Source organism: Melozone crissalis, unplaced genomic scaffold (genome assembly GCF_028551555.1).
Source record: "Melozone crissalis strain CALT ecotype California unplaced genomic scaffold, PUWL_Pcris_2 ptg000013l_1, whole genome shotgun sequence".
In the NCBI taxonomy this organism is placed as follows: domain Eukaryota; kingdom Metazoa; phylum Chordata; class Aves; order Passeriformes; family Passerellidae; genus Melozone; species Melozone crissalis.
The window spans coordinates 34377501-34401531 of NW_026535791.1; the positions used below are offsets into that span (position 1 = coordinate 34377501).

The following is a 24031-nucleotide window of genomic DNA, read 5'->3' on the forward strand; positions in this document are numbered from 1 at the left end:
AAATGAGAATACTCTTCTGTCAAAGCAAAGCTCTGTTTCAGTTCAGCTAAATAATAAATAGATAATTATCACTCAGACAAAAAAGTCTGATTTAACCTTAGATAATATTGCGATCCTTGAGCAGTCTCGCAATATTTTTATTCCCTTTGAAAGGCATTCCTTTTTTTTTTTTTTTCCTTTTTTTTCAGGTTAAAACTGAATCGACCGTGGGCGAAGTAACTAACAGAGTTTTCCATCCGAGACCTAACATTTCCACAGAGATATACAAATTTACAGTCTGAGGGTGAGACTTAATTAGTGGAGGGGAGGGGGGAGACACACGGCGTCCGAGTCACGCGTCTTATCCTATGGAAATCGCGACCCGCGCTTCTCAGCATCCCGTAGCAGCGGAGGGCAGAAACCCACGCGGGACGGGCAGCATCCCACACCGCCGACATCCTTCTTGGCGTGGATCCCACGAGGGGCCACGAACCAAGGACAGAGCCACCCTGTCCCTTCCCGGGGCCGCACCTGGCACTGCCGTGCCGAGCCGGGGCCTCACTCCCCCCAGCCACGCCTGTCTCTGCTCTCGGTGGCGGGATGCTACAGCGGGACTGTTCGGAGCGAGCACCGCGCGGGGCGGAGGAGCCAGGGAGGGAAAGCCGGAGCGGCGGACGGGCGCTACACCCCGTGTCTGTCCCGAACACACACTCGGGGGGGCAGGACGGATAGGTTATTTTCTTTTTTTCTTCTTTTTCTTTTCTTTCCTCTTTTTTTCTCTTCTGTTTCAGCCGGGCTATCTGCACAGACCGCATGCAACACACACAAGCTCAACCCGGGGCAGCGAGCAGGGGACGCGCAACAGGTCGGCCACCGCCCCGGCGCTCCCCATCGCCGGCCCCGGTCACCCTCCGCGGTCCCGGCGGTGACTCGCCCCGCTCCCCGTCCGCACGTATGCGCCGGCAGCCATCCAGGCGGGCACCGGAGCTCTGCGCGGGCATCCTCCGGCCGCGGGTCATAGGGCCGCGGCGTAGGCTGCGGGATAAGGGTCCAGCTGGGGCTTGCCCATGCCCGGCAGAAGGATGTAGGCCAGCGGCGGCTGCAGCCCCGGGCCGGGCCAGGCGCTGCAGTTGCAGGGGATCATGTAGCCAGGGTTACCGGGCGACGGGTGCGAGTGCGTGTGCCCCCCGGCGGCGGCGGCGGCGGCGGCGGCAGCAGCGGCGGCCCCGTGGAAGGCGCCCGCCCCGCCGGCGCCGGGGTAGCCCAGCGAGGAGGCGTAGGGCAACCCGGAGCCCGAGGAAGAGGAGGAGGATGAGATCTCGGCCATTTTGGAGCCCAAGTCCAGCAGGGAGTAGGGGCTGCTGGCGGCGGCCGCGGCGGCGGCGGCGGCAGCGGCGGCGGCCGACTGGGGGAAGAAGACGCGAGCGGCGGCAGCGGCGGCGGCGGCCGCCGCCTTCTCGGGGTTGGCCAGGAGCGACTCGGGCACCAGCCCGCCCGCCGCGCCGGCATGCAGCCCGCCCGCCTTCAACCCGTGCGGGTGCTCGTGGTCCGCCACGCCGCCCAGCCCGTAGGGCACGGGGAAGGCGAACTTGTCCTTCTTGAGCAGCGTCTTGGGCTTCCGCCGCGGCCGGTACTTGTAGTCGGGGTGCTCCTTCATGTGCATGGCCCGCAGCCGCTTGGCCTCGTCGATGAAGGGCCGCTTCTCCGACTCAGTCAGCAGCTTCCACTCGGCGCCCAGGCGCTTGCTGATCTCCGAGTTGTGCATCTTGGGGTTCTCCTGGGCCATCTTTCGTCGCTGCGCCCGCGACCACACCATGAAGGCGTTCATCGGCCTCTTGACGTGATCCACCGGCTTGGACATGGTGTCCCCCCGCCGCCCCGGCGAGCCGCCGCCCGCCCCGCACTGGCGGCCGCCTCCGCCGGAGCTGTCTCCCGCCTCCTCCTCCTCCTCGCCCCCACCGCGGTCCGCTCCTCCAAAAGCAATCTCGGCGGGTGCCCAGTGGCGGCGGCACGGACTCCCGCGGGTGCGGGGCGGCGGCACCCGGTGGCCCCGCTCCGGGCGCGGGGCGCTGCCGAGCGGCGGCGGCGCCTCCCCGTCAGGGCGCTGCGGCGGGCGGCTCGGGCGGGACGGCCTCCGTTCCCCGCCTGGGCCTCGGAGCTTCTCTCCGCACCGCCGGTCTCCGGTCCACGGCTCCTCCTCAGAACACCCCGCAGGCGACAGCGGCCGGAGTCCAGACGGGACCGCAGAGGAGTCTCGACGGCGACGGCAGGATCCGGCAGCAGGCGAGTGGGGCGTGAGTGTCCTCGCTTCGCTGCGGACGCGATGCCGCTCGGCAGTCTCCGGTGCGGCGGCAAGCCCTGGACGGGGCGGCGGTCAGAGCCCGCCCGGTGCCATCGCCGCCCGCGGAGCTCGGAGGGCAGCCCGCCGCGGCGCGCTGCGGGGCCGGGCGGGACGGGGTCCGCGGCGGCTCGGGCCCCAGGGGGCGCGGGCCGCCCCGCTCACAGCCGTCCCGCTCCGCCCGGGGGGGCGCGGCTGGCAGCCCGCTCCTCGCTCATACTCGCCGGGCGCCGTTCGGAAGCGGCCGCCGGGCGCCGCGGGCCTCCTGGTTCGCGCCGCCGGACAAACTTCGCCAAGTTTCGGCGGGATACGGGGCGCTCCGCCTGCCGCGCGACTCCCCCTTCTCCGGCAGCCGCCAGGTCTCTCTGGGTTTTCTTGGCCGCCGACTCGGAGGGGCGGCGGGGCGGGCGGGAGCGGCGAGGGGCGGAGGGAGGAGGAGGAGGCGGCGGAGGCGGGGGACACACCTAATTAAAATCCTCGGCGGTCCGCGCCCGGCGGGCCGGCGGCCGGGCTGCACGGCGGCGGCGGGGGCTCGCAGCCGGCGCGGCCGCCCCCTCCTCTCGCCCCGTCGGCGCCGCCTCAGGCAACGCGCGCGCCCCGCGTGCCCCCGCGCCGCGCGCCGCCCTATATGCCCGCACGCGGCCTGCGCGCCGCCGGCGGGGCGGGGGCGGGGCCCCCGTCGGGAGGGGCGGGGTCGCGGCTCACCACGCCCCCTTGGCGGGCCCGGCGGGGCGGGGCCGGGCCGGGCGGCGCATGCGGAGTGTTCGGGGTGCTCGGGGCTTTCCCGGCCCGGGCCGGGGTTGCCGGCGGGGAGAGGCTGCAGCCAAGGAAAGTATCCCCGGGTGCGGGCACCGGGCACCGCAAAAACATCCACGCGTCTTTTCCTGGCCGCTCGGGACGCCGCTTCACGGTGCCCCCAGCCCGAGCTGTCCGACCGTGCTCTTCACCTCCTGTCAGTCAGGGTGAACTTGCTCGCCTTGTTTGTGCTCCGGCGGGTCGGTTTTGACTTACCCCTGTGGTATGTGGAAGCGCCGACTCCAATAAACTATTAACTCTTTCCCGTGCTGCCGTCGGGTTAGGTTTTGCCGGGACGGCTCCGCCGCCCTTTTAAGGAAAAGCCGGAACCGGGTTCCCGAGTGCGATGCACGCGTGGGGTCACAGCCCCTCCGGGAGCCCCGCCGAACCGGACACTCCTCACGGCCCGGCGCACGGCCGGGACAGCCCGCGGGGGGAGTGGTGCCCGCTCGCCTCAGGGGTTCCTTTGTCACGCCGCCCGCTGCCGTCGCGTCCGCGTTCCTCTCCGCGGAGCCCGCTCCGTCTTCCCGCCGGGCTCGGTGCCCCGCTCCAGCCGCTGGGCTTCGCACCTTGCTTGCCGCCGCACCGCACCTGTGCCCGCCACCGCCACCCGCAGCTGCTCCGCGGGCGGGATGTTTGGGGAGAATCCGAGCGCCGGCCTTCCACCGGAGCGTGGTTCCCGGCGCTTTCCCCGACGGTGAGACCGCCTGGATCCCGCGGCAGCCTGTCACGGCCTGAGTGCCCTGTAAAATACCGAGCAGCTCCTCTGTTAATAGCATCTTCTCCCGTTTCGTGTTTTATGACCCATATACTACTACTTAAACGTAATTCTCTCGACCTCCGAAGCCACCTTGCCAACGCTTGACCTCCTACAATCCAGTTACTCGTGGAAAAAATAGTACCTGTCGGTGGTCAAAACGGAGACCTTAAGATATCTACCGGCGCTGGCTGGTGTACAGGGTTGGCGGGGAAATGGGGTTTTTCGAAAGTGAAAAGGGGGGCTGATCCCGGCGCAGGTAACTCTGCCCTGGAGATCAGGTTATCACCCCATGGGCCAGCGCATTCCCCTTTTGGGATGAACAGACAATATTTCCAACAGACAATATTTCCAACTGCGGATATTCCCTCCCCCCGCCGCCGTTTGTGTAGGGAAACTCTTTCCTACATCTCTCGATCACATGTAGCGTTATTGTGTTTGACATTTAAGGACTCATCCCCTGTCTCTCTCCGCACAGATCGGATGCCGGCTTGATCGACTTGCCTTCGCACGGTGCCGGCGGGATCGCGCCCGGATTGAGTCAGCTCAGGGGAATGGCAGAGCGTGGTTCATACATTCCCGGCCGCAGCCATGAGCAGGGTGAGAATCAGTAACATCTACTGGAGTGTGATCGGGGCGGAGAGGGAGAGCGGGGAGGGACAAGCAGCAGCGACTCACTGATGCCACCACCAGTGGCACCCCCGGCTCCCGAAGGCTCCCGGCCCCGCTCCCGCCAGCGCCCCCGGAGAGCAGAGTGGGCTCGGTTCCAGCGAGGCTCTTTTCCCGCTCTTCCCTCCCGTGCTGCTTCCCTCACAGCCTCTCTCCCTCTCCCTGTGACCCCGAGCCCGTCGGTGCGAGAGCAGGGTGCGCTGTGGAGGACGGCGATGGCCCCGTGTCGCGACAGAACCGCGTGAAGCACTCAGGGCAGGCGCATGGGTGAGCCCTGTCTGGCAGCTCCTGCACGGACGGTGCCCCCAGCACAAGCCCTGCCCGTGGGTCACTCCGTGCTGCTCTGGGTCCGTCCGAGTGGCAGAGCGGTGTGCAGGCAGGGCGGGCACCTGTGCCATGGAAACCACGTGGGGAAGGGCCGCGGGTGACGGCATGGGGCTCGGGGGGGCTGGTCAGTGGTCAGTGTCTGCCTGAGAACAGCACAACCACCAGCTCGCAGGTCCCCACAGAGTCCCGTACAGGTAAACTGGTCTTAAAAAGAAGCACTTGGGTAAATTCCAGCAGAGAAGATGCCTCAACTCATGAACTGTCTTCCAAAAATGTCACCATTTGCAAACTCATTGCATTAATCTGTGCGTGTTTCTGATTACGTTCAGTTCACCAAATAGTGAAAACGGTAATAGAATTTATTGGTCATAAATTATTGTACACGACTCTTTCACAGGCTGAAATCTATGAATGGCTCAGTACTGGCTCAAGTCTATTTTTCTAGTCGCAGATGAAATACTTTAATCGAAGGTCTCTTTTTCAAAGAGCTTTCCCCCTCCCCTCTCCTAAGGTTTGCAGCAACCACTGACTACTAAAACAACCACCCGTGGTTATTTCAGCGATGCTGGTAGTTACAGGGGGTCTGCCTTTCCCTGGTAATCTGCTTTCAAGACACTTCCAAGTGATGGGAACTCTTATCAGTTCCGCTTGGAGCAAGGTTGGACTGGTGTTAGGAAGGACCGGAGGGTCCCAGGTCTCCCCCGGTTGGAGGCAGCCGCGGTGCGGGGAGGAGGCTGGGGCTGCTCTCCCCGCGGGGATTTCCGCGGCCGCGGCGCGGAGCGCTGCCTGCACAGCCCTCACACACACAGACACACACACAGACACACTCAGACACACGCACAAACGCTGAGGCACAGACACTCTCTCGGAGAGCCTTCAAATCCCCAAGCACAGAAAGGGAAGGCTTTATCGGAGTTTAGTTACTTATCTGGATTTTTGTTAAACCGCTGCTGTGATCTCCGCGTAGTTGTGCGAGTGTGTTAATTGTTCTGATAATGTGTTGTTATCGATACAATAACAATACAGTCGTGTATAATGTGATTTACTTGCCTTTGACCTGTCAATTCCTGACGCATGCAAATTCAAGGGCGCGATCTTTCCTTCTGCTACCGGAGGGAGGTGGAGGGGAGGGATGATAATGGGGGGGAACAAAAACCCGAGCAGATGCATTATCGCACGGAGGCTAAACAAGGCTTTCCAGAATGCAGTGCTGTGCTCCATCAAGCAAGATGAGAGCGCTGTAAAAAATATTAAAGGGGGAGTTAGACCATCTTCTCGATAACCATGTGTTAATTCTGCCAGCTTGCTTACAGTAGATGTAACTACACCTCACTCCAAATATTGTCCGATTTCTCATATTCTTACCAAATATCTAATCTCTCGTGTTTTTTAAAGCCGAGTTTAAAGTGAGTGTCAAGGCAGCACGCTCATTTCCTCCTAATTTTTATTTGAGCCTAACAATCAGGTGGCGAATCAAAGAGATAAAAAGAAGTTGAAGAACAGCGGTTATCCCGATAGCGATCTCCGCCTCGCCGTGCCTCCCGACTGAAGAGCTGATTCACGGGCTCGGCAGCCCCAGCGCTCCCCTGCGCTGGCAGAGCCACATCGCGTTTTCACGGCTCCCTTTGTGCGCGGAAGCGTTTCCATCCCCCAACTTTGAAAGCTGACATTTTTCTTCGTGTAGGGTATCAGTCACCGGTTCCACGTCACGTTCAGCTGTCCGAAGTTGCTGGGCAGGCTGGAATCCTAAGCACACCAACAGGTTGGCAGGCTGATCGTTCTGCTTCCATGGAGCTTGGCAGGTCTGTGAGCACTCCTAAGTCTTTTTCCTCTTGTGTAGTCCAGTACACCTGTAGAGAGAAAGGGAGTTTTACCCCGTGAGCTCTTTATTGTGCATAATGCGCTAAACTCATTCATTTGCTGTTACAGAGTGCTTCCAAATGCTCGGTATTATTATTTTTCAATAACATTCGCTTATTATTAGAGCAGCTGGTAGCCCAAGCTCTAGTGAAGTGCCTGGCAAAGCATTCTATCATAAAACACTGGTTTCTAAGTTTATAGTTTCTAATTTGGCTGTGAAAGTGTGATTCTGGATTGAACTTGGCACTCAAATGCTCAGCTGGAGAGTAAACTTTTTATAATAAAAACGTTGGTTCATTTAGTTTGCTATTTTAAGTTAGAAGAGAATTAACAAAGTTTTTACTCATTTGGGAAGCATAGAGAAGTCCTGTACTTTTTTTTAAAATTAAATGTTATGATTTCGGTAAGGGTTGAATATGTTCTGTGATTTAATGTATATTATTTTAAAAGCAAAGCCCAATTTAGGTCTCTGGTCTTCAGGACACTGGAGCTGCTCTTGCAGGAACACCAGACCTAGATCTCACGCAACCATTGATAGCAGTTCTGATCAGAAGGTGGTGACGGGGTCCTTACTACTTTTGGAAGTAAAGAAAACGTTAAAATTCAGCCTATTTGAACTTGCTGAGACTCCATAATGTTTATCTAATCTGCATGCACTCCATTTGTACAGCAAGATATTTTCATGTACTTTAAAGAGTAAATTTTTTGCTGCTTCTTAATCCTGTTAGCTGCCTGGGAAGAATGATCAGAACCACAGCCAAGGAAGTCTTAGAACCAAAAAAAAAAGGATGATGTTGTGTGGTTACGTGCTAGTCCCTGTCTGGAGAAGTGAAGGTGAGAATTAGTCTCCTGGCAGAGTTCCTGGACAGGCTTAGATGCTCCAGAAAGGCCAGCTGAATACCTTTCCAGCACATGGAACTACTGGAAGATCATCAGTAATACAGATGTGTAAGCTTCCCCTGCTTCACATGATGAAATCAGAGCTCACATGGATGGAGACTGCTGTCTCTAGAGTCCAGGTTTCCCTGTTCAGGCAGTTGCCATAACTCTTCCTCAAAGGCTGAGCAGTGCTCATGCTTCCTTTTTCCAAAGAAATTCACATTATCATTGTGGTGTCACTGCCTTATATAATTTTATAGTTCCCTGTTAGGAGAGGCAAGCCTCGATTTTTGGTGTCTTCTACTACAAGCTTCTTTATATATATAATCTCTGAAGACTTTTACATTTAAATTCAATCAACATTTTACAGTGATAACAATCATCTCATTTCACTTCTTAGGGCTGTCCAGCAGTCATGGAGGATTTTTTTTCCTGGAATTAATACATTTCAATGACCAGTCTAGTTTGATTCATAACCGTAAAACACAAAAGGTTGTTTTGCCAGTCATGGGTGCCAGACAGGTCCCAGAAACATCTATGCAATTTTGAAGACAAGGTCTTAGATGTCACTGGATAAGATTGTGGTTTGGAAACCTTTAACAGGCATTTCAGGATTTGTAAGGAGGCTAGGAAGAAGATCAGAATTTGGCCCATTCCCCTCTGAAGAAGAGTTAAGCATAAATCTTTGCTGTTTGCCTTCTGATTATAATGACTTTTTAATTGACTACAAACAACTAGGGAAGGGAGGCCCATAATGGAAAGAATGTATATCTGTTTGGATTTCAACTCACGGCTTTTATTTCTTTATGGTCAGTGTCTTGTTTATCTGTTTGTAAGAATGGGCAGTTTCTGCATTCCATTCACTAGGAGGAAGCAAAATGTCACTCAGGAAAGTTCAAAGTTAATGGTCACAAGCCAGTTCTAGTGATCAGATAAGTTAAACACAGAGGGTGCCTACCCCTACACACCACACCTACATGAGTATCTACACCTGCATTTTTAGCTCAGATCAGTGGTGTCACAGCTTTCCAAGCAAATCTCTTCACTGTGCTCACTCACCATGCTTTGGTTTCCATTGAGGAGCAGTTTCAGATGAGCCATAGTCACCAGATTCTCTTCATCTTCTCTCAGGAGTGTGGTTTGTAAAGACTCCAGCTCAACCTAAATCAGCTAGACACCAATAGCACAAAATAGATTCTGTTTAGTGTTCCTGATGCAGACAGCTGACCATTGACCATTCCACTTTTTGCATCCACTTGTTCTAGGTGCTTCAGAATGATTTTTTTCTAGCAGAGGATAGAAAAGGAGCTTCTGCCTCTGCATGAGTGTCACATTGGTAAGGAGTAGCTGCACTTTGTGGGTGTTTGGTGACCATAGGCAGAGACAGTCAAAGCCCAAGGACCAGTGAATTCATGGTTGCTTGGCCTGCATTCTTAACACAGCTTTTGGGATTTTGCTAGGCCTTACATCTTCACCATATACTTCTTGATGTCCAGAGTAGGATATATAATGGCTTCCCTTGGCATGGACATTGAACAGAAATTATTCTAATTTTCCAAAGTCTGTTGAATAGTTAAATCTTATTATGGTAAACATTGCCTCATGGGTTTTTTTTATTTTTCTTTTTTTTTATTTTCCTCACTTAAATGGGCTGTTTCAATAACAATAATTGTTAGACTATTTTTTTTCATCTCCAAATTTAGATTTTTCTCTCATTTAAAAAAGTAATCTATTATTTTTTAATAACTTGTCTCTATAAACACTTGTCAGGTGTGTATAATCATCTCCTACTAAGCAAGCACACTACTACTACTGGTAGTTCTGAAAGACTGAGATCTTTTTTTTGTCAGCATCATGAAGGCTTCTGTGGGGTATATTGTGCAGTGCTAGACTTCAAGAAAAATGTGGAGTTAGTGGACAGAATGCAGCAAGTTTGATCAGAGGTTCTAAAAATGTGCTGCATACACTGATATACAAGTGAAGATTGAAAGCAGTGTTGTTACTTAAGCTGTAGAGGAGAAAGAATTTCTCTTTAGGGGTATAAAAGTTAAATGCAAAGATGAGAGAATTAAATTGTGTTTGTGGGGATAAAGAAGAGGTAATGAGCTTAAGATGTGAATTCCACTTAAATCCTGGAAAAAAACATGCTTCAAATAGTGAGTATAGGTATGCAGAGCCTGCATTTGCCTGGAGAAGGATGAAGGATGTTTAAAACAAGTGGGACTAACTTGTCAAGAGTGACAAAGCCCTAGGACAGGAGTTTTCTTCTGCCTCTCTTTGTATGGGTATTTGACATGGGAAGAATCAGTTTTAACTTAGTTCTTCATGTAGTCCTTTCCATTCTTCAGAGCCCACACATCCTGCTGGTTCCCAGCCCACAAACTCGCTGTTCCTCTCCTACCCACACGTGTGATCAGCACCACTGCTCCTCCCCTAAATGAGCATTGCCAAAATGATCATATGTGAGCATGTCTCCCAGTGACATGCTGAAGAAATGTTCTGTTTTACTCTCTGGTTTAGTTGGTTCCGGCCTCCTCTTTCTTCTTAGCACAATTTTATCACTGTCATGGCTTTGCTATTTGCCCCCCACACTTTATCACCTTTCTATTGTGTTTCAAATCTTTTCTGAAAGTAAATCTTCTGCACCATTTCTGTACGAGTTTCCCTTCCAACTGCATTCTCTAGATCCAGTTATAAAATTGGAATATTTTATAATAGTTTTATCATTTATTGTATTATAATTTATATGAAATGTCAATGCAAGTTATTTGGATTGCGTGAAAAAAGGAAAGGTTGTCACTAATTGATAGCATTGGCAAAAAGTTGTCAATGGTGTACCAAATCAGTGACAAACTTGGCTCTTGGTGTGTAAAATTTGTTTAGAGTAATATGCAGGGAAGTTTGTAATCCTTTAAAGACATTTTAATTTCTTCCATAATATTCTCCCATGTGAGGATGTTTATTATCAGTGATGTAAAAGAGAAAGGTGGTTTTTGTTAGTGTTATTGAAAAATCTGACTTTTATGACTGATTCTGTAGAAAGAATAAGAGAACAGAACATACAAGCAGCAACAGACTTAAAAAGAGCCAGAAGTTTTGCAGCATTCCTGGAGATGCCTTTTCATTTCAGTGGGTAAAATAAAATCAAAATTTCCAGAAGTTGTTCTTTTGGTTTTCAATTCTTTTGTCAACTTTCCCTTACATATTATCAGATGTTGTTTATAGAGTATGAAGAAGGTCATGCCAAAAAGTATTCATTTGTCCAGAAAGTAAATAATTCAGACTTGGAACTTCTAAAAGACACAAGAAGAATTAAGTGCAGATCTTTCAAAGTATGAGAGTGCCTAAGTTCCATTGATTTTAATTCCCTCAAGGAGATTCAATGGGATTTTATGCCCTAAATTCCTTGAAAATATCTGTACAGTCTGAATGGAATCTGCCCAAAGCACATTTATTCCTTATGATAGAAACAGATTGTTGTATTGTTTCTTGTTCACCCCCTCCAGTTTTTTAATGCTTCAACTCTTTTCCAAGTAGGATGGTTAAACAATGGTTAGAACAAAGACTATATAAAGTTCAATTTTCTTGGATTCATCTGGGTCTTTACTCCATTTTGCAAATGAAGCGCAGTCCCGCTGCACTAGGAGTTACCTGAACAAGTTCCCATGAAGCAAGCTGGTATGTGAGCATGACCATGTAGCTCCTCAATGCTCAGTGCCTCTGGTCATGGCAACCTTGGGATAAAAGAAGGAACTGGAAAATATCCTTCAGAGGAGAAAAAAGTGTACAAACCACGTCACAAGCACTGTAAGAATACGGGATGAGTGGCGGTTCCAGTGGTGTAGATGACGTGCTGTGATGTATCTTATCTCACAGGGACTTGCTCCTGTGCATGTAGCCTTTGTGTAACAGAAACAACTGGAGATGATGAAACCTAAAATGAGATGTTCTGGATGGCCTAACCATGGTCTTTTACTGAATTGGGTCAGGAGGGCCATATCTTTCTTTTGTCATATCACAGAGACACCAGAAGCACATCTTTGGGGCCCTGATCTACCGGTGGCATTCTTGCCCATGGCAGTGGAATTGGAACTAGATGATTTGCTTTAAGGCCCCTTCCAACCCAAACCATTCTATAGTTCAATATCTTAACCACAAGATATTCTACCTCTTCTTTTCACCAAAGAACTTTTCCTAAAGCATATGTTAAGCCCTTCTTTTGAAAAGTAATTTAACTAATTTGTTAAATGCCAATGAAAGAAAAAAATTAATGAACAATCTCTTGCTGTGATCCTATAAAAATGTTGCAGATGTTGCAGATGTACCTATTAGATTTGATAATATTGTTGTACAACAAAGCAATAGCAGTTCTTGTATTTGACCAGCAAAACATCATGTGCTTTCTTTTGCTTCATTTGACACAGTGACTCTGTTAAAAACATCAAAAAAGCTGCTATATTTCAGAAGAGACATACTTTAAAACATAGTCCATGAAATCACAAATACAAGGTATGATCCCAGACAGCTAAAAAGAAATGTTTTCTCATGGAAAAAGTGAAACTGCTGTCCTTTTTTTTCTTCTGGTCATCGTGTGGACAGGTAAAACACAAAACACGTTCATACATTCCATCAGCATTAATATCTGGATTTTCTAGAATAAGATTACTGTATTCTCCCCTGCCCAAGTGCTGTGTGTGTGATAGGTAGACAGAAAACAAGAAATAGTTTACTTGTTTGCCTTAAAAAAACCCTGTGATCTTGGACATAGTAAATACAAAAAGTATACTTTCTTTAAAGACTTCACTGAAAGCCTGCTGAAGTACATGGGCTCTCCTGAACTGCCTCCCAGGCTCACTGGAGGCAGGCAGTAAATTGCCCAAACTGTCTTTCATGACTTCACTGTTAAGTTCAAGCCTTCCCAGCTAAAAAGCCAGTTCATGAAACTGCTTTGTTGCCAGCCCCTTTTCCTCTCTCCCTATTAATGGCATGACTGATTATCTTAAGGATGAGGAGACTGTGGAACTTTCAGTTCCTACCATTGCTGGAAAGACTGAAAGTACAATGTCCTTTGCCTTCAGAAAAGTGTGAAAGTTCTCTCTCCCAGCTGCATGTACGATTCCCTCAAACACAGCTATGCTTGTGGATGTTTGCATCTTCTTATAGGCAGAGGTGAGTTTAATAGGAGGGTTTCACCTCAAAGAGTAGGTGGAATGAGTTTATTTTGGCTCACAGCACAGAGAGTTTAAATCAAAACTGGAAGGAATCCTTCAGGCACTCTGACATTCTTCTTTTTCTTTTGCTCTTTCTTTTTCTTTTTGTGTTTAACAGGAGGTGGCAGTTGTAGCATTTGCAAAATAATAAGTACAATAATTTGACATTGTGATATGATTACTTATGTAAGTGCTTAGACATACAAATACCTAAGCACTAGTGTCATCACTGAGAGTCATGGCAGTTATTTCAGCCAAGTTAATAAAAGATCATTACTATAACTATCTACACAGGACTGAACATGATGGGGAATCTGGGATGTGAGAAGTCTAACAATAAAAAACACACTCAAAGTTTATTCTTAGTGTATTTGTGCACATTGTGATTATTCCAACAACAAATCAGAAATAATTCAGTGGGTCCTTGATCTGTAGGGTTATTTAGAGATAAGATTATACAAGAAAATTTCACTTTTCTTATCCATGTATCTTACTCCCTGTTTTCTCTGGTGAGGAATCTAAGTACATTCAATTTAAACATGATTTCTCTCTAGTTTACATGCTCCTGGATCCTAACATAGAGATGTAAATAGCTGGGTGTGAACTTGCTAGGTATTATATTCAGCTGACACAAACAACCCAACCAGATAGTTCTGTGTAGATAACAAACTCATTTCTACATTGGTTGGGAATCAGAGCTCAGGTGATTGCTGTTCTTTTAATGATTATTTATTTAAATCAGTCTAATTCAAATACAGAGTTGGTCCCAGCCTATGGCTGGCTGGATAAAATTCACAGGTTACACAAAACTTTGGGGCACAAGTTAGTCCCATTTCCCTGTCTCATCCTGAACCTCACTGCCAGGACTTTTTATGGTGCTTTGCTATTGCTTCTTCTTTTCATCCAGAAAAAACCTGCAAAAACAAGCCTTGCTGAGTTATGCAGGGGCCAACAAATCTCAGTCCTGGCAGATAGGAGAGGAGGGAAATAACAAAGTGAATTTCAAAGTGATATCAACAGGAATGCCTCACTGAATGGGCCTGCCTCCAACCCACCCATAGAAATTTCAGACAATATCTCTCCAGGCTCTTGGGTTCAAAGAGAGCAGCTGTCCCTGAGTTAACCAGGAACAGTTGCACCCAGCACATCTGCTAGAATTAGTATTTCCTGCTAAGACCTAGAGCTGAGTCCAATACTGATCTGCACATAAGCCCTTCCAGCCTGCATTGAACTTGACAGCAAAACTCTGCACCAGTGTTGTGTCTGATGGAATGCAGGGATAGTGCATACAAGACACTGCAGTTGCCATGCAATGACACTGCACGGGTTTCCAAGCTCCTTCCAAAAGGAAGGTCAGTGTCTAGATAGAGCAGCACCAAGACTGAAACAGGAAGCCCTTTTTAGCCCTTTTTAAAAACAAACACCATTGCTAGAAAAGGATCTAATACACTCCAGAAGGATATCCATACTATAGTTTGAAGACACATACTCCTGGAGCCTTCCTTCCAGAACCCTTTTCCTCCTCTGCACCAGCAATGAAAGCTGTGGTCAGATTGGTTGACTGATTCAGCTGAAAAACAACCATCCCAAAAAGAATAAACCCACTAGTTTTCACCTGTCACACAAACACACATCTGATTGCTGACACTGATAAATGAGTGGCAGTGGAAGGGTGAATGCAGAGAGAAACATGGGGCCTTCCACAGCAGCAGAGTCTGAGACCAGCATAAGCTACTTGTGAAACTTCATCCTATGTGCCAGTTACTGAAATTCACATAAGGAAGGCACCACATTATTCTCTTAGGAGGGTAATTCTGGGCTGAAATAAAAATTACCATGAAGTTAAGCTCTCCTTTGAGACAGAAACACCATGGCCACCAGCTCTTGAAGGTGCTTGCCACCCTCAGCACCCCTGCTGATCACAGTTCCAGAGCTGCCACAGTGGGAGGAAGGGAGCCTTTCTTCTTTTGCTTTGCAGCCAACAAATAGTATTTCAAAATCAGAAGGACTTGGCATAGATCTGTCTTTACTGGCAGTTTGTTTGTACACTATGTTTACTTATGACAATGAAGTACCAAGAAAGATGTTTGAAGCTGATTTATCAGTAATTATCAATGTCTAAGGCCATTACAGAGCAGCCTGTAATAGGCTTTGTCAGTGGGTGGGATCTGGCCTGAAGCCACAACAAGGTATGAATGGAGCCTAAAGCTTTCCTTTTACCTCTGGAAACAAAGAAGGAAAATCCATGTATGTCTTCTTCACCTATCCCAGTCCTAGCCAGAGTTTCTCTCAGCCAGCAGACTGGGAGAGGTTCCACTGCAGTAGGATCACTAGCCAGCAGAGGCAGTGGTGGCACAGGTAAAAGGCCCAGGGAGGCTCCTTTCCCTCGCTGCTTGCATTTGCCAACTGGCAGCTCTCTGGCTGGTTGGTTTTGAGACTAGATGTGCAGGTCATTCTTCACCTTCCTCACAAACATGTCTCCAAAGCTCCAAGCCCCATTGCAGTCACACCCAAACTCATGACATGCAGCCTACCACACCCCACTCCCCATGAAATCCTCAAGGCTCCTCAAAGTCATCTGACCCATGAGCACTTCCGAGCTTCTGGCTCCTCTTGACTCTCCTAAACACTTTCCAGGATTAAAGAAGCACAGCAGAGAGGAACACGTTTACCCACAGAACTGAAACCCGTGGCAGTAAAATTGCTATAGCTTCATATATCCTAATGATTGAGTTTCATTAATAGCCTATGTGTCCAACGAATTCGACCAGATCCCCACTGAGCTGGCAAATTTCTGTGCAGAAATCCCTGGCACCCCATTTGTTTATCTTTGTCGACAATTTGTCTCATTGTCTCTGTCATTGATGAAACCACAAATAGTGTGCCAAGATCATTTGCCTCAATAAAAATGACAACAAATTTAAGAAGCACTGATATGTAAGCTGCACTACAATCTTTATCAGTGACACCCAAAACGGAACTGGAACCACTAGCTTTCAAGGACAGACTGTTAAAATAGGTTCTCCACCTCAACAAGATAAACCTGTCCATTATGCATATTTGTGTCCATGAAGAAATAGCTTTGATCTTGAATACAACCTTTAAAAGAATTAGGAAAATAGGGAAAAAACAAGCCCATTTATTCATATAGGACATTCAGATTGTCTAAACAAAGGTACAAAGCTGAGGTTTTCAAAACTTGCACACAGGTGTTCAGGTGTAATGACTTGATTTCACTGATGTTTAATCCTTCACCTTCAGTTGAAACTCCACAGGAGTTACTTCTAGAAAATGAAAGAGGGCATTCACATGAGGGGTTAATGCAAAGTAGTTTATGTGCATTCATCTTATAGCCTCAAATAATTCAAGATGCTTTTCTCACCTGCCCCCAGTTGGACAAAACTCAGATATTTACTCCTGATTGAAGTTACAGCTGTCATTGCTGGCTCTCACAGGTATGGCTCAACACAATAATTGTCCCAGGGCCTGTTTCTTGCCCCAGCCATGAGTGCAGAGAGACAGAGCACAGTCAGTAACAGAGGTCTATCAATGACCTCTCCAGAGCTGTTAGCAGACAATGGCCTTTACTTACCTTGAATAATGTTTAGCTCTCCCAACTGTCGTGTACCATTACAATTATCTAAAAATACTTGTTCTACATCTCTGATGGCACTTGTCTCTTGCATCTTAGGCTGTCCCCTATTCTGAGTTACATTCCTTGTGTTGTGGGTTGGGTGAAATGTCATTGAAGCTATGGGTGTAACGCTGCCTTCCTTTAATGCAGCTGTAAGGAGCAGTTAATCTGCTTTATGAAATAAGAGCGACCTCCTCCCCAAACAAAAGCATATGTCACTGTTCAAACCCATGGTACGCACATGGGCTGCTCAGGTTGAAGGGTGTAGCAGAGGGGTTTAGCTGACTGGTTTTTTAATGGAACAGGATGTGCCTGCATGTCTCTGTGTGTATAGCATAGGGAAAGAAAAGCCCTACAAGAATAAATACAGAAAAATTAGTTGGGCCTATACCACATAATAAGACTGTGGCCATTAAAAAAAAAGAAGAAAGGAAGTCTTGGAGCTGAATACTTGCATCTTCCTCATCTCAGGGAACTGATACTTCATAAAGACTTTGTAAATAAATAGGATTTATCAGAGAGATCTGATTCCATATAAAATTCCTCTTTCTAAAGGAAAAAAAAACCCACAAGACCCTGAACTTAAATTATGTGTTCAGGTCAAAAGATATGAGACAAATCCCTACTGAAATCAGGAGAATTGTACAAGATAAAAGCAAGACTGGAATTTGCCTCCTATGTTCAATATTCATTTTTCCCTGCCTCTAACATGAAAACATAAATATATGGAGGGAAAAAATAGAAGGAATAAGAAGGGAGGAGAAAGGGAGAGTAAAAAGGGAGCATGTAAATCTTATCATTCCTCATATGTGCTCAATACAAAATTATAATTTATTAATGCTTATTTCTTGACATAGTCATTAGATTTTTTTCCTTTATTAAAGTGAAATAGCAGTGATAAGCAATAATTCAAGGTTTTTATTTGATGACACAGGCTATACAATTTTGTCTATATGTATTTTTGTGCTATTCATAAGCCTGTTTAGCTTTGCACTTGTGTTGCAGAAGGATTGAATTATAGCTTTGCAGTAGATTAGATTTCTTTGTATTATTCTATTTATATCTATCTGGTTGCTCTATTACACATTTTCTTCATACTATCTTATAAACTGATTGGGACATGTCTCCTTTTCTATTGTGTGCATAAGTGCCCACCACAGTATGGATTTAAAAGCAAAATTAAATACCCAGTATCCCAAGCTTAGAAAATCATTGCTGCTTTGTTGCTGCATTATGATTCTGCCTACAGTTCTACCTACCTACTTTCAGCTTATACAGAAAATGCAATCAGAGACATGGATTGTTGAGAAATGGGAATTATTTTCCATGATTCACAATGATGAAAGTTTGCCCATTTCTGGCCCCGTTTGCCATATTTGAGCTTAGCTGAGGAGAGCTTTTGATGACACTCTTACATCCTTAACACAGCATTCTGTGTAATATATAAATATGTTCTCAGCTCAGTTGGCATCTTTGTTTGCTTTGGAGTGCTGTGTCTTTGTGTCCTAAAATATAAGATGTATAATCCTTGCATTTGCTCTGTGACTTGAAATAACTAACATGCTGTTATTTCCTGTGAGAGACCTAATAGTTAGGGAAAATGCTGAGTATTTTACTCAGCAATAAAATGTTCTTCAAGTGATAATACATCTTAGCATAAAGTAGATTCTAATATGGGTATTTTCTTACACTGTATTTGTTGAATTTGGTATTTGTGAAAGTAGGACTCAAGAAATGGACTAAATCCAAGTACAGTGTGGGCAGGTGCTGTACAAGCTTTCTCTCTCAGCTTCTCCAAGTCCCCCTTCATCTCAGATTTCTTCTGTTTTTGTACTGTACCTCCTTACGCAGAAATGCAGTTTTTAATTTTGTGGACAAATATTTGCAGAATTCTGAGATTAAACTCCTCAGCTTTTTTCCCTGTGCCAGGTCTGAACTGGGGTTTTTACAGGTGGGAAGCTGGTGCTCTGATATAGCTGAACAGAGGATGAAGAAGCAAAACATCAGACCTTGTTGCTGCTTTTTACTCTCCTCTGCAGCCAGAAAATCTACATCTCAGTGCATTTCTAAAGAGTCTGGCAAAAGACATTTGATAATAGTGATAATGTTTAAACAAAGGATCAGCAGAGATACAGCCCATTTCAGGGGCCTCAGTTAAATGGGGTTAGCTTTTTGCAGTCATCTAACTGTAAATTAAATATGAATCCCATGATCTCCGAATTTGTGTGCCCCAACTATATTCCTCCAAATAACCTTTTAAATGAATTTTGTACATTTTCTATATATTTATGATAAAAATGTAAATGAAAGAATCAAAACCTGGTAGCTTTACTTTAAAATATTTCACTTGAAGTGTGCAGGCAGAGTGAACATTGGAGAAAAAAAAGTATTAGTGGCTCTGGGAAGCATAGAGTGTTTAATATCCAGATTAAATATTGGTGGAGCTTGAGCTCCTTTTCTGTCAGTCCATCACCTGCTGTTGTAAAAGACTTCTGTCACATGTCTCCTGACCAATTATGTCTGCAGTAGCTTGGGAAGAATCCCCTATCCGGCTGCTCACGGTGCTGTGGGCTATGAACAGGAGACTGCCCTGAATTATTCTCAGGATAAACCCTTTATAGGTTTTAGAAACAATTAACTTATCTATTTTCTACTAGTCCAAAAGCTTTATGGGTAGCACAAATGTAAATTTATTTTAACCTCAAATCCAATGTATAATTTTTGTGGAACTGGAAGTAGGGAACCAGTGTGATTGGAAGATACATTTCAATTAATTCTTCCTCCGACGCTTTATCTCCTCGGCATCAGAACCTTTTATAGTGTTAAAATTAACAATTATGCAGCTGATGGCTGGCTGAAACCACAGGGGATCTGGAAAGGGCTTCAGATAACACAACATGTATAAATCATTCAGGAGAACAATTCATGAAAGAAAAGTTATCTGTGTTTTGGATGACATTGGAAGAACTAAATAGGAGTCAATTTGAGGAAGAGACATTTTGCTCCATTGTCCGGCCCGGCTTTTCTTTCTTTTTTTTTTTTATTGTGTTGTAATATACATTTTCAAAATTAATTAACCATTAACAGCAAGATAAATGTTTCTTCTTGTGTTAAGGAAATGCTGGCCTCGGTGGTGAAAGATTATTTCACATGAGCAGCACTCTTCAAGAAAGCTGTTGCCAGATAAGGTGGCGACTGTACTTTGAAGAGGAGCAATGAGAAGTGACAGACAAGACCATGTTTACCAAGCTGAATAGAGGACTCGCAGGTTTCCACTCCCTGCTCGGTTACCTAAGCCCAGGGAATCAGGGCTGGAGTGCTGTTTCACCAGCCCGGATCAGTAACAGAGTGGTAACTACTTCAGAATGTAATAACGCGCCGTGAAATCTTACTCCAGGGGGTAACGAACAACATTTCCTTAATTTCATTTTTATGAAATGTTTAAAAAATTACTTTGTTGGAACAGCTCTTGCGTTTATGAATTTGGCAGCTGTGGAGGGTTTTTGTTCTGTGCTTTTTTTTACAACGTTCAGACTTTTGATTACTGGTTGGGGTGTGAATACAGCACAACTCAAATGTGAAAACCTTCTATTCCAACCAGGCCAGAAATGTAGAAATAGGAAGAAGATGTTCTTGTTCTGCAACTTAGGAAAGATCTAAATTTGGCACCCACACTGTACACAGAATGGCATGGCACTCACGTGTGTGTAGTGCTCCGAGACACAGTCCTGAAAATAACTAACTCCAGGAGCATTATACCAACCCACCTCATCCAGAAAAGGCCACTGGAAATAGTAATTTTCTCCCATTTTTGTCTCTATCCCTGCAGAGCTGGCAGAGTTGGTACAGAGTACCAGGAAATTGCTTTTGGACTTTGATAAAGTGCTCGATTTTTATTGCTTTTGTGCTGTGTTCATGCTTCTACAGTCCTGAACCCAAACATTTGTAGAGCTGAAGTCTAGAATAATCTCGCTGTCTGTTTCCAGCATCTGCAGTTTCTTGTTGATGTGAACAGTGCAGATCAGCACTGCCAGATGAGTGTCCAAACAAGTTCAGCAGGAAAGAGGAATAGAAACGGAACATGCATTATATATATTTTCAGATATGTGTGTATGTACAATGGGATTGTTTCTTCATTCTGTTACAAATATATCAAGGGGATTTATGTTAGAGGACAACATTAAACAAAATTGCGACACACAACTGACAAACAATCAGACTGTATTTACATATGTAAATGTATCTATGGAATGCAAATGCTAGATTAAAAGGCTACTAGATACAATGTTTACTTTAACATAGCTGTCTGAAAGTGGGAGTGTAAGATTTTGGTATGTGCATAATCAGCTGTAATATATTTATTAATAGTTTTTATAATGCATATTATTTTTGTTTTTCTCATCCACGGTTATTTTTACATTTGATCTCTTTGTGTCTTCAGGTTCTGGCTACAGTATTATTGGACAAGAGTACAGAACATATTTCTAGTTTTTATTGTGAGAACTTTGTATCCATGAATATATTTTACAAGAACATATAAGCAACTTTTTTTTTCCTATTCAAATTAAAATCCATTAAATACAAATGTTACCGAACACAGGTGCAGAAAATATTTGGTTCAAATCACATTTTTTTGTTAACTGTCAAGAAAACATTTTCTAATATGTGAGGGGAAAAAACCTTTCTGCTAATTTTGACATACATGTGTTGGCTGCAGAGTACATTTTCTCTTGATGACAATCAGCAGGTTAAATTAATCTGGTAGTATTACAGAAATAATACAGATCTTTGTTATGTATGTTATCCAGAAGATCTTTAGAGAGGTCTTGGAAAATGGACCTTATAAGTTATATTAAGTAATGATGTAATTACACTAAGTAATGATAAGTAATAGTGCCAAAATATTTGGCTAAGCCCCTTTTTCTCCTAGTGGCCCACAAAAGTGGGAGGTTGAGATTCTTTGTTATATCTACCTGTGCCAGAAACATAGTGCAGATCAGGGCCAGCTCAAAAAGCTTTACATGAGCAAAAATTTCTTCTGTGATTGGGAAAGTTTTTTGGTACCTGATTTATTTTTCTCTGTTTAGGATATCTGGGTCTATTTTTATTTTTATTTTTCAAACTTCAGGAAACTGAATTTTGAAAGGGCATTTCTTGGCCTTGATTTACATCATTACATTTTGTAAGCGCTGATACTAGTTTTGCTTTTTGTTTTGTTTTCTTTTTTTTGTTTGTTTGTTTTTTTTTTTTTTTTTTTTGTTTTTTTGGTTTTTTTTGTCTCAGTAGTCCTGGAAAAGGTAATGTAGAGATAAAGAAATGAGATTTGACAGATGAGTGCACAATAGATTTCTTGTCGAGTAATTTAAACCAGTAACATCCCTTCTAACCTTTTGCTTTTCCTTCTCTAGGAGTTAGCCCATGTGGAACAGGGATGGCTGAAGGATACATGTCAGTTTCTCACCTCTGGCAGTTTTAAGACTGATATCTTAACATAAAGCCTAACTGGTGGATATTCATCATGCCAGGTCAAGCTGAAGTTGACATTGCTTTCAGTGTCCCCTTGGTAGATGGAAACCACAAAGAGAAGTCTGGGCTAACTGCTGGCACTGTTGCTGAACACCAGACAAAGTGTCCACCAAGCCCTGAGCTTTCCTGAAGTGCAATCTTTGCCCTGAAACTGTCCTCTCCTCAGCAACAAACACTGCTTAGATCTCTCTGCCTAGTTTCCTTACTATAAACTGTGATGATAATCTGGTTTTGTAAGGAATTATTAATAAACAGGCAAGAATCCATCCCTCACTAGGCTCAAAACCACAAAGGCACAGGGGGATACTGTGTTTGGGGTTTCTTTGCATGAGTCTTGTTATGTTCTTGGTCCTGGTAGTTTTCTACACAGGAGAGGGAAAGTGTGAAACTAGCCCACAGTTTTTGCAAACTATCAGAATGAACCATATCTGTGGAGAGTATCTTTAGACAGCAGAATACATATCCAGAGCACTCAGAGCAAGAGCTGTTAGTCTACTTGCTAGTAATCCCACCCACTACTGTGACACTTGTATTCCTGCTGGAGTGTGGCCCAGCTTCAGAAGGAAGGACTGCACTTAAATAATGTGGGGCACGTCACTCTAAACAGCATTGGAGACAAACACAGGGTGTGTTACTGAGCAACTTGAATTTCTACCTGTGTTTTCTTTTGGATTGCCATTGGAAGAGATGGTGGGATTTAATTTAATCAATTAAAATTATTTCTTCCAGTACTTTCAAACACCTGGCTCAAGTCAGGACACTCTCAAAGACGCTTCCTTAAAATAGGTTCAATTTTTGTGAGCTGGCATTTTCCAACAAAAGCAAGAAAAACCTTGACCATTTCTGGTGATAAAATTTCCTTTTTTAACAACTGTCTGAGAATCTGTCCTCAAGCCACTGCAATGACATAATGGTGGGCACAAACTGCCTCTGCCTTGTCACACAGAATGTGCCATTCTGCACTTGGTTCACTCACCTGGTGGAGGAGACAGGTGTGTTCACAGGTGTCTATTCTATATTATTTGCACAGTGTTAAGCTGTAAAATCCTTTAAGGAGGAAAGGCATTTGCACAATGTCTTCTTAGAGATAGTACTGTTATAAATCATCACATAAAGAGAAGAAAAACCTTCTAATTGCATGCTTTATCTTCAAAAGTTATGAATTTCAGAACAATCTGCATATCAGGTACCTTGTTAGTATTTTAGTGCTAAAAGGCTTCTGTTGATATATTTCCAGCTTCTGTTACCTGCCTTTGACACACCACATAGTTATTTTCTTTTTAATCTCTGAAAAGCAGAAATATTGTGAGCTCTTTGCTGGTGCCAGTATGGATAGGAGCCATCCCTAAAGAGACGTATATTGCAATTGGCAAGATATAAATCACATACGGTATAAATATAGAGGTGTTTATGTGTCAGGATGTTGGCAAGTGGTTTGTGGGAAAAACTACTCTGTTGGATGCTAAAAGCATCTTTCAGGTCTGCCATTTACGACTCCTCTTTTCTTGCTGCTTTTGTGCCAGTTTTTGGATTATCATTAGGGATATATGTGATTGCTTGTCCAGATGTTGTATAGAAGTGCCTTGAAAGAGAAAGAATAATTCTTGCCCCATTCCTAGTGAGAATGATGCTGTTGGGAATTTGTTTCAGGGTTTGTTTGCTTTGGTTTTGGTTTTGTATTTTGTTTTTGGTTTGTTTTTTTTTTTTTTCTTTTTACAATCACTCTCTTCATTCACTAATGTCAGCACTTGTTTATTTGTACAGGAGCTTTGTTCCCTACCAAAACTGGGATTGCAACTGCCTTGCTTTGAAGCATAGTAATTAACCCCTTCCAAACCTCACCTGTAAATCTGCAAATTGCTGTTTCTTGACCTTCTTCTTGTCATTTCCTTTCACCCTGTTTCTTCTTTTGTTTTTTTTTCTTGCTTTGATGAACTTAGTTCAACTCAACTGTAAGCTCATAGATATTGTAATGTGTCTTAGTGCAGCTACTTTGCTTTAAATCCTGTGGCATGAGTTTTGTTCCTGCAGTGCAATCCACATGGGTCCTATGGAAG

General features: G+C 45.5%; 1 protein-coding gene across 1 annotated transcript; it reads right to left on the minus strand.

Annotated features, from left to right (window-relative positions):
- Positions 1–640: 640 nt before the first annotated feature.
- Positions 641–2010, minus strand: SOX21 (SRY-box transcription factor 21). The gene has a single exon (XM_054271734.1). The coding sequence runs from the start codon at positions 1838–1840 to the stop codon at positions 995–997; it is 846 nt and encodes a 281-aa protein (XP_054127709.1). The 5' UTR covers positions 1841–2010; the 3' UTR covers positions 641–994.
- Between the last annotated feature and the right edge of the window lie 22021 nt (positions 2011–24031).

Excerpts from the sequence above, each read along its gene's own strand:
- SOX21 (XM_054271734.1), bottom strand. The coding sequence starts at position 1,840 with ATGTCCAAGCCGGTGGATCACGTCAAGAGGCCGATGAACGCCTTCATG.